Below are 11,377 nucleotides of genomic sequence, written 5' to 3' on the forward strand. Positions count from 1 at the left end.
CTTTTTATTTATCTTAGAACAAGAGGAGTTCTCCAGAGGAGAGGATTTAATATTTAACATAAACTGTTGTGAGATTGTTCTTACTCCTACACAGTGTACTGATAGAACGATTCTGCTTAATTGCTAGGTGGACCAAGTTAATGTTCACTCACTCTAACTTCCAGTAATCTAGCAAGTATTTTTCTACCAAGGCACTAGTAGGCTGAGATGTACTCTGATAACTTACTACTTGGTTCTCTGTCACTGTGAACCTATGATAGAGTACCAGAAGAATAATGTAATTTTAATATCTACAAATCAGAAGGTATTCCCCTCTCTCTACCCGTGTATAAGATTACCATGTGAACCATATAGATCTGCAATTCATTGAGCCACTGCTAGTCCATCCCTCTACTTCCTTTGGTATCTTTTCTGGGAGTTGCAGTCTCAGAATAAATATGAATAAATAATAATAGGGATTGATGAGAAGAGGAAAATACTCTGATTATCTTTAAGTCCTTCAACCATACAGTAGGAAGGAAACTATTCTAAAGTGCTATAGGTAAACATACCTCTCAGAGCCAAATGGCAGACAGCAAGGAAGTGAGAAAATGTCCTCCTATAGTAGAACTGTTCTCTTCAAAAAGGTAAAATTGCATATGCCACTGATTGTCTCAATTGAGAACTGAATTTGGAGTTAAGAAATGTCTCTCCCTTTTCTAATTTAAGTATGAATTTACAGCAACTTTTAGAACATAATCCCTTGGCATATAAAAACTACATATACTTACTATATTCATAAATGGCAGTCACTAATAAGTATTAAAAACATTAACCAAGTCATAAATTATCATCTTAAAATATGTAGCTTGTTTTTCCTCTGATGTTTTAATAAATCTGGTAATACCTAACATTTTTCTGTCTTCAGGAAGCTTCAGTTGATATGTTTATTTTAATCATCCATCCATCCAACTAAATAAGTCCCTATAATGTGTGAGCAGGTCTAATGTGTATTAGGATTACAAAGAGAAGAGAAGTTGATTAACCACCTAGGTTATTTTTTGAAAGTGGGGATGGCCATTTGGATTTCTTTACTGAGTTTTACTTTTTCACATACCATAAAATTCACTCTTTTTGGTGCATAGTTCTATGACCAAAACACAAAGTTGTGTAACCACCATGACAATCAAAAACACAAGTTCTATCACCACCCCGAAACTTCCTTATGCTCCCTCTTAATCATTTAGATTTGTACATATTGAGTCTGAGGTGTCTAAAAGACACCGTGATGAAAATGTTCAGTAAGATTAAAAAATTGGGCCTTACACTATGGAGAAGTCTGTGCTGGAAATAAAAGCTTGGGAACTTCCCCAGAGATTAGGCTGAAGTTATGGGGCAGAGACTGCCTGAAGCACAAGTAAAATGAAGGCAGTGTGAGGATGGAACCGTTAGAAACATCAATATTTACATGGCAAATGGAAAAACAAGAATGCAATATTATAAAGGGGAAGACAAGAAGCTAAAACAAAAAAACAAAAACCTGTGAAAATGAAAACTGTCAATGGCTAGTGGCAAAACACACAGCAACATCAGGCTAACATAAGGACCAAAGAGCATTTTGGCAACTTAAAAGTTGTCACTAATTTTAGTAAGAGCAATTTCACTGGATTGATGGGTATAACAGTCTAAGTACAGTGCTTTGCAGTTGCTGGGAAACTCTGAACAAAAAGATTAGTTTAGAATAGCAGCGAACAGAAGAACATGACAACTCAAGGGAGAAAAGGCATTAATACCGTTACAAGTTGAGAAAAGGGAGATTGTGAGGACAGAGTCAGAAGGAAAAGCTGCAATTAAGAACATAAAGGATAAAATGTATTGCATAAAAATGAGGTACATCTCCTTCTAAGGTGGAGAGGCTCAGTATTAAAAACAAGCACAGGGCTCCTTGATATTTAACCCAAATGAATTGAAAACTTATGTCCATAGATAAATTTTCACACATATATTTATAGCAGCTTTATTCATAATTGCCAAAACTTGGAAGCAACCAAAATAATCCCTCAACAGGTGAACAGATAAAAAAACTGTGGTACATCCATACAATGGATTATTATTCAGTGATAAAGGGAAATGAGCTATCATGCACTTAAGACATGGAGGAAATTTAAATGCATTATTAAGTGAAATATGCCAATCTGAAAAGGCTTACATGCTGTATGATTCCCATGATAAAAACATTTTGGCAAAGGCAAAACTATGGAGACATTAAAAAGGTCAGTGGTTGCTAGGGGTTCAGGGGTAGGAGGGAGGGATGACTAGGTGGAGAACAGGATAATTTTAGGAGTGAAACTGTTCTGATATTGTAATGGTGGATACCTGTTGCATCAGTATACATTTCTCAAACCCACAGAATGTACAACACAAAGACTGAGCCTAGATGCAAACTACGAACTACAGTTAATAATGTATCAATTATCAATACTGGCTCATCAACTGCACCAGATATATCAAGATAATGCAAGATGTTAATAAGAGGACAACTGTGTGTGATGGGTTATCTAGAAACTCTCTGTACTTGTCCACTCAACTTTTCAGTAAATCTAAAACTTCCCTTAAAAAACCAAAGGTAAGCATAAAAGTGTAGGATAGAGAAGAGAGTTAAGATACTTTCCATGTGCTGGACTTTTATTTGGAGTGGCTATGAGTGGGTGGTTGTTGTTTAGTCACTAAGTCATGTCTGACTCTTTTGCAACCCCCATGGACTGTAGCCCGTCAGGCTCCTCTGTCCATGGGATTACCTAGGCAAGAATACTGGAGTGGGTTGCCATTCCCTTCTCCAAAGGATCTTCCAAACCCAGGGATTGACCTGCATCTCCTGCATTGCAGGCGGGTTCTTTACCACTGAGCCACCAGGGAAGCCCCTATGAGTAGGTATCTCTCAGTATATGTTCTATCACATCCTAGATACTAATATCCAGAATGATTGGACACATCCTAACTGACTTTCTCTGAGATTCAAATGTCCTGATGGCATGTGAACCAGTGCTTACTGATATAAGGAAAACAGTCATTAATTTTCAACATACAGATGCCTATGACTATCACTGGCATCTCTGTACCTGATTTATTTGATTTTCTTGAAATTTAATTCATACCTCAATCTACTATTTTATTTAAATCACAGTATCTAAATTGAATCATACTGTACTTAACTTTAGTAAACATGCCTTTTAAATGCCTTTTGGAAATGTGCATTTTTGAAGGGGAAAAAAAAAAGTTTTCATCCAACATCCTGTTTCTACCACAGTTGTAAAACATCATAAAAACAGTCTTTAAATTTATGTACAATTATAGGGATCAGAACAATAATATACACATTTAAAGACACCCTAATATTTTAGGGTCCTATTGTTTATTATATGTAAATATAAATGATTTTAATTTCCTGACAGGTTTCACTGCATAACACTTCAAAAGTCCAGATAACACCAGTGGTTCTCAAAGTGTGGTCTACAGACCCCTGTAAGTCTCCAAGTCTATTTAAGGGGATTGGTGAAGTCAAAGCTGTAATATTAAGATAATTATCTGTTGCTTTTGCCATTGTCACTGATGGTGCAAAAGTAACTACGGATAGGGTAGCTGGCCCCTTAACATGAATCACGGCTGTGGAATCAAACTACTAGTAATCACTATAGTCATCATTTCTATGCATTCAGTAAAAAAGCTACTTTCATTTAAAATGTCCTTGATGAAGCAGTAAAAATTACCATTTCTATTAAGTCATGAATCTGAGTATACCTCTTTTAAAACTAAATTGGGAGCCTCATTTTTCAGGTTTATTTGAAATACCAAGTTTACCTGAAAGAACCGTTGACCAACTATGGTTATTCAGGCATCTGCCAAATATTTTATCAAAAATGAACAAAGAGAATCTGTCATTTCAAGAACTCACAGTGTTTGTTACTGAAGATAAAAACTGGTATTTGAGCAGAAATCAGAATTTTGAAAAACTTGTATTTGCTACTATGAGCTTGACAATTTCCCAATACCTAAAGAATTTTTTGATGATACTGGTGGTGATATTAATGAATGTGATTTTTAAAATATTATATAGTGAAATGTGTCAAAATATGGAAGATTCACTCATAGCTCAGACAGTAAAGAATTTGCCTGCCATGCAAGAGACCCAGGTTTGATTCCTGGTTTGGGAAGATCCCCTGGAGAAGGAAATGGCAACCCACTCCAGTATTCTTGCCTGGAGAATCCCATGGACAGAGGAGCCTGGTGGGCTAAAGTCCATGGGGTTGCAAGAGTCAGACACGACTGAGTGACTAAAGAGAGAAAGAGATATAATCAGTATATAGACTTCCCTGGTGGCTCAGACAGTAAAGCATCTGCCTATAATGCAGGAGACCCGGGTTTTATCCCTGCATCGGGAAGATCCTCTGGAGAAGGAAATGGCAACCCACTCTAGTACTCTTGGCTGGAAAATCCCATGGATGGAGGAACCTGGCGAGCTACAGTCCATGTAGCGCTTTGTCCAAGTCACAAACAGTTGGACAGGACTGAGCGACTTCACTTTCACATAACCAGCGAAGCAATATTTTCCAAACAACCAACGCATGATGTTACAAAATCATGAATAGGTAAAAGATCCATTCAAATTGAAAGACGTATTAATGGAGTGACATGTAAGTACTAAAAGTTCATTTATATGCTTTCAGACTCCAAACTGCAACTAATCTTTAAAAAACTTAAGAACAAGTTCTTTAAGAAACCTGTTGAATTTTGGTGCAGTGTCAGTGAGAATATTCACAATTTTGAAAATGCTTTAAAAACAACCCTCCTTTTTCCAGCTATCTACTTCTACGAAACAAAACTGCTTTCATCTAATTTAATGTCAATACAGACTGAATGCAAAAGCAGATACAAGAATCCAGCTGCCCTGTACTAGGCTAGATATTAAATATAAATGTAAAACAATGCCATTCTTCTCATTTTTTTGGAAAAGTTATTTTTTCATGAAAGTGTTATCTATATTAACACGTAATGAGCTTATCACACAAGAATTTTAAGTCATTTAATTAATAAACATATTTTAAATTTCTATTATATTTCTACCATGGTAGATGTTGATAGATACAACCCACAAAAACAAAAGCTCTTTAGGGTTCTCTAGTATTTCTAAGAGTTTAAAGGGTTTTCACAAACCACTGGAATAAACTATTATTAGACAAAGTTACCTGAAAATGAAACCATAGTTCCTAATCAAAGATTTAGAATATGATAGTAAAAGGCTGATTCAATACTCGACATAATATAATAATTACAATAAGTGATAAAACATCTCTTGATATTTAACTTACAAAAAGAATTCTGTTTTATTGATTTCCGTTGTGATGTAGTCAACTGTTCTCCTTGTTGGCTTTTATTCTCTTCATCACCTTCCTCATCTTGTACTACAAAGCCATCAATAATATAATGATCTCCATCTTCATCAATGATTTCATCTTCATCAAATTCATAATCATCGTCTTCTTCCTCTTCCTCCTCAACATCATTTTCATCACTGCTGGGGGAGGATTTCTTTTCAGAGTCCTAATTAAATTAAAACATATCTTTTAATAAAGTGTACCTTTAAAATTGTCACTATGGATGTGAAATTAAAAGATCAAATCTGAAACAAAAAATGATCTGGAGAAAATTTAATACTTTAAGGTTGAAAAAAATCTTGTCATGTTAGATGTTGAACTTTTGAAATTAGGAAAAAGATAACATACCCTGGTAAGTGATAAAATGTTTAAAATGGACATTAAGGTTATAAGTAGAAATAAAAAATGAGAAAAGTCAGACAAAATCTTTAAATTTTTAAAAAGAACAAAGGAATGAGGCTCATAATAATATATTATTAATGCAATACTGCAATCAAACATGCCCAAGGATACTTGACTAAAAAATAAATTCTAGAATTATTGCAAAAGAGAAGACTCAGCACTTTAATTCTTATAAAAGTTAAATAATTTAAATAAGTATTTAAAAACAGTAAGAAAACCAATAAAATATCACACACCTCAAAATCTCTACTACTATTATGTCTCTGACGAGATCTCTGTTTTGAGAGTTCTTCCAGTTTCTGCAGCTGTTCTCGCCTTCTTGTGGCTGAAGTTTTTTCAGGATTTTTTTGCTCCATCTCCACTGAAGAACATTCATCTTCGACCACTCTACGTGGACGTTTAACACCCACTTTCCTAACTAGGATATCACTGTCGTCACTCTCATCACTGTCACACATCACAGTGGAGATCCTTTTTCTCTTCCCTCGCTTGATGTGTTCTTCTTCTAAATCCTCCTCTGTTATTTGTCCAGTGTGTTTGTTGAGATCACCCTCCTCTTGACCTGGACCCTTTTCATGATCTGCTAAGTCAATACTACCATGTTTAGTTTTGTTCTTTTCTTCTTCATATGTTGAACTATTGTCAGTGTTAATGAGATGCTTACTACTGTTTCCTTCACCTTCAATGTTAATTAACTTAAGCTCTCTTTCATCTTCTGGCTTCTCAATGCAATCAGGCCCCTTGTTACTATCAGGATCTTCGTCACTGTCAACACTTTCATTACTGTCAACACCTTCATCACTCTCAAGCTCATCACCACTCTCACATAACTGCAAGAGACTATTTCTTTTAGTCCGCCTCCAATCGACTCGAGATTTCTGTTCATGCCCTTGTGTTTTAGAATTTTTCCTTGTTTCATGTCTTCTAACATGTACCATTTTCACTTAAGCTTCTACAAAATAAAGTTATTAGGAATATCATAATGACAATCAGATTACAACAACGAACGCATTTATGGTACAAACTATATTTATTTGACGTTATTAAATGGTTCACAAAGGTAAAATCACATGAAATAACTGAGGGAAGATGGCAGAATACTTATTCAACAAATAATTTATTGAACATCTATGAAAGCATCATATGAACATCTGTTCTGAATTATGCTATATATATTTTAAGGAAAGAGGGTTATACAAAAATCATGGTTTTGTTCTTCAATTATTATCCATGTGTAGAACTAAAACACTGAAACATAATAATTAAGAAAAATACAAGGTAGAATTCATTTAGTACAAAATTAGTGATAAAAAGTAACTGCAATGAAAGTGTAAAGATGCAGGAAGATCTGAACAGCAAGTATTTCACTGAAGATTTTGTTGAACAGCTATGACTTGATACCCCTCTGAAGAAATGATTAAATCTGAACAGAGAGAAGGAAAGAAAAAGGGATTTCAGTCAGGAAAAAATGATAAAGTCAAAATTTTGGCACTGAGAACAAACACGTTTAGTAAATAAGTATGACCAAGAAGACACGAAAAAAGGCTTTATGCTGGAAAAAAAGGGACTGATATAGAAAAGTAGGGTGGCATTACAGAACGATTCCTCCCATAAGCAAAGAAGGATTCTGAACAGAGAAATGAATTATATCACAAAAGATTAATCATATTTATGAAGAAAGTTGTAGAGTAGTAACAGACAAAAAAAGTTAATGATGCAAAACTAAGCAATAACTTATCTACTAAGATTTCAGCCTTTATATACTTCAGTAAAATGGTAATGGCTTAAAACGTTAAAAACTAAAGGTACAACATAATCCAATAGAAAACTTATTAACAATGCAATAGCATAGATGAGAAAACAGTTGAATGGCGACACAGAGCACAGTATTTGGAAGGAAAACAAATGCTCTAAGTTCCTGATTCAGAAAAGGGTGAAACAAAGTGAAAGTGTTAGTAACTCAGTTGTGTCCGACTTTTTGTGACCCTATGGACTACCGCCCGCCAGGCTCCTCTGTCCATGGGCTTCTCCAGGCAAGAATACTGGAGTCGGATGCCATTCCCTTCTCCAGGGGAATCTTCCCAACCCAGGGATCGAACTTGGGTCTCCTGCGTTGCAGGCAGTCTTTAACACTGAGTCAGCAGGAGCACCATCAAAATCATCCACAAGTATAAAGGAACAATTAGAGACAAGATAACTAGAAAAACAGTAACATATATATACACATATACACTTATACTTCTATGACTGCTAAGGAAAAGAGAAATATGATCACAATGCAATGAGATGACCTCAAAATACTCATGTAAGAACATACGTATTTAACTGAGTGCCATCTCCTTTAAATAAGTCACTTTTGAGGTTGTATTGTTTCAATATTTCTACCATGGCACAGAAGATTTTGGAGATTTTCTAAAAACCATAGTTTCAAAAAATATGAAAATACTTACACTTTGTTTTTTATACCAAAGAGAGGTTTAAATATCCACTTTATTCACTTGTCCTAGTCAGAAGGGACTGTTACCAGCTTCCAGAAATAAAATCCAATTTGAAAAGATGAAGACTAACTACTATTAAAGATATTTTTTAAATGTGCTACAAACTGACAGTAATTCCAAAACTAGAATGTCACATCTTTTTTTAGCAATGGAAGTGTTACTGAACCAAGTAACACTCCCCAAGATGTTTATGGCTCCCCAAGATGATTACTTTTTTTTGGTGGGGGAGAGATATCACCTATTTGATTGTACAGATTCTGTTATGTTTATAAGACAATGTAACTGCTTCTATAATGGTAACAACTCGTACAAAATAAGAACAACAGTTGCTAAGACTATACAAAAGAAATTATAACGTAGGCAATCTTATGACAGTAACTGCTACAAAATACATTCGGCATTGTAACAGTAATCGAACAAATCCTAGTCCATAGACCAAATATTCTGCTCTTTGAAATTACAGTCAGATTGCATCTTCCAGAAGATCTGTATTAATATCAGCAAAGAATAAAACTGTACTCTTTTTTTTTAAAGATCTCTATATTGCTTTTCAAAGTATGGATTTTTGTACACTATAGTGCTTCAAAATATGTCCATCCAGTTTCTCTTTCAAGTTTTAAACAGATTACTGTTTCTTTTTATTAAGCACTAGGTAAATTATGTAGGTTGTATTTTGAAGCCATGTAGTACAAAGAAGTTGGAGAAGGCAATGGCAACCCACTCCAGTACTCTTGTCTAAAAAATCTCATGGGCAGAGGAGCCTGGTAAGCTGCAGTCCATGGGGTCAGGAAGAGTCACAGGATTGAGCAACTTCACTTTCACTTCTCCCTTTCATGCACTGGAGAAGGAAATGGCAACTCACTCCAGGGTTCTTGCCTGGAGAACCCCAGGGACAGGGGAGCCTGGTGGACTGCCGTCTATGGGGTCACACAGAGTCGGACACGACTGAAGTGACTTAGCAGCAGCAGCAGTACAAAGAAGTATTTTTAAAGCACATATAGTTATAAATTTGCACAAGCTAACTGTATATGTACTTTTCACTGTAACAAGAAGGTAAGGCTGTTTTATAAAAATCTCTCTGATTTGGGAGAAATAATGGAAAAAAAGTTTATGAAAACCAAAGACAAATATGGCCTCAGCAGATACACAAAGAATGGGCAGTAGGAACACTAAAGTAAAAGATCATTTTTATTAGTACTCAAAGCAGTTTCATACACACTGGATGTTTATCTTACAAAACTGTACCATGTGCAAAACAGCTATTTATCATATCAAGAGGTGACTCTTGATGGCAGAAACAACTAAGAAAGTCACACTATACAAATACCTGTGACTGCCACAGAGTTAAGCTATTAAAACACCCTTTATGTATAGCAATTTTCAGTGCATTTTCAGATATATTTTAAAGTCCTGACAATGATCCTAGAAGGAAGATACTATCTATCTTCAATTATAAAAGTCAAAGCCAAGGACGTAGATTTTAAATGACTTACCAAAGATCACACAGCTCGTTAGTGACCGAACAGGGATTAGAAACCAGGTCTTCCGATTCCCAGTCCAGCGGTACACAATGACTGCTGCCAATATTATATGTGTACAAAGTAGGAAAAGTTATGCTTTCAAAAAGTCATTACTGTATCTCTCATTCACACTAAATTTTAGTTTCAGAAAATAATCATTAAAATAGTCTTAGTAAGTTTACAAACATGCTTTTTAAATTATGTAACTGAGCACAGGAGTTAGGCCAGAAACTATAAATTATTTATCCAAAACGCAAAACAAGAATGTGCAACAGAGATGAAAATTTGAAGGCTTCCCTCTACCACCATACTGATGACACTGATCACAAAATTTAAGGGATTCCCCATTGAATCCAAATGTAAAGATTCCAAAGAAAGGTAGTCTCTGGTGAGAAAAAAATTGATTTTGGAAAACTTCAGTGTTGAATATTGAGGAGGCAAACTTTATATAAACAAATAAAATTTCATTTGGCCAAGTGCCAAATTTCCAGGGCCTCTTTCCTATTTCAAAACTGCTGTTTAATGTCAATAATGTCCCAAATTCTGTCATTGAAAAAGATAATTTGATTATGGCTGGCTCTTTTTTTAAATTGTGGATACTTTTACTTTGTGAGCTGAGGAGAGAAGAAGGATGACAGAGGGAAAAGGTGAGTGAACTGAACTTGAGGAGACAAATGAAAGGTTGATGGTAAAACATCTCTTGAGCATTAGAATTCACTCAGAAAACAGTCCAGGCAAATGGATGTAATTTCTATATAGGCTGAGTATACACTCAATTTCTTGAAATCAATGTTTAAGCAAAATTTTAATAATACCTTACCTTTTAGGCAAAGAGAAGAACAGAGGCTCCAAACAGAAAGCATTAAATAAGTCAATGAAGATGATCAGTACTATCGCATCTTTGTGCTTCATGGTTAAAATCACTTAAGATGCACATACTATCTTGTCTGCCAAAGAATGTCAGGGCGATAACCCATAAGCCTTATTCTCTTTCTCTAACACAGGGGTAACTAAAGGGGGTACTTTGATGCTACCTGAACTTCTCATCAGAAGAAATATCCTTTATTCTAGATTTTGAGATTAATTTATCAAAAAAAGATTCATTCTAAGAATCACCCACTTGCCCTATGAACAATGTAGGTGATAGTTTAAAAATTAAAAATTTGAAGGGCAGTGGAACTCCCACCATTACCTGAAATTCTACCAGAAGGGATGCGCCCTATCTGAAAAACATCACCCCTCCTTAAGGTTTCCTTTTGTATGACAGTTTGGACAGGAAACCGTAACAAACCAAAGCACTGAATGCATATACTATGTGCTAGCACCAATTCGGAGCTGTGGCGTTTCTCAAGAATTTAACGACACCGTCTCTGCTCCCACGGAGCTCACAATCTGATGAAAGGAGCATCTAAACAAACCAGAGTAATACATGATTTAAGGACTACAGAATATGATTCCTTTTTTTTTTTTTTTTTTTGCTTTTACCGTATTGCTGGGAACAAATGTATCATAGTTCTTCCACTAAAACAGGGCAGCACTACACGAC

General features: G+C 35.3%; 1 protein-coding gene across 5 annotated transcripts in view; it reads right to left on the reverse strand.

Annotated features, from left to right (window-relative positions):
• Positions 1–11,377, reverse strand: part of CCDC82 (coiled-coil domain containing 82) — a 33,242-nt gene that overhangs the window by 20,980 nt on the left and 885 nt on the right. For 3 of the 5 annotated variants that reach the window (XM_010862129.1, XM_010862125.1, XM_010862124.1), the window contains exons 2-4: positions 9,805–9,888; positions 6,050–6,765; positions 5,346–5,577 (exon numbers count right to left, since the gene is read on the reverse strand). In XM_010862129.1, coding sequence (XP_010860431.1) covers positions 5,346–5,577; positions 6,050–6,751 — 934 coding nt within the window. In that variant the 5' untranslated portion in view covers positions 6,752–6,765; positions 9,805–9,888. The remainder of the gene's footprint in view (positions 1–5,345; positions 5,578–6,049; positions 6,766–9,804; positions 9,889–11,377) is intronic. The other 2 variants (XM_010862128.1, XM_010862126.1) reach the window with 1 other exon arrangement.

The sequence above is a fragment of the Bison bison genome, unplaced genomic scaffold (assembly GCF_000754665.1).
Source record: "Bison bison bison isolate TAMUID 2011002044 unplaced genomic scaffold, Bison_UMD1.0 scf7180017864478, whole genome shotgun sequence".
Taxonomy (NCBI): Eukaryota; Metazoa; Chordata; class Mammalia; order Artiodactyla; family Bovidae; genus Bison; species Bison bison.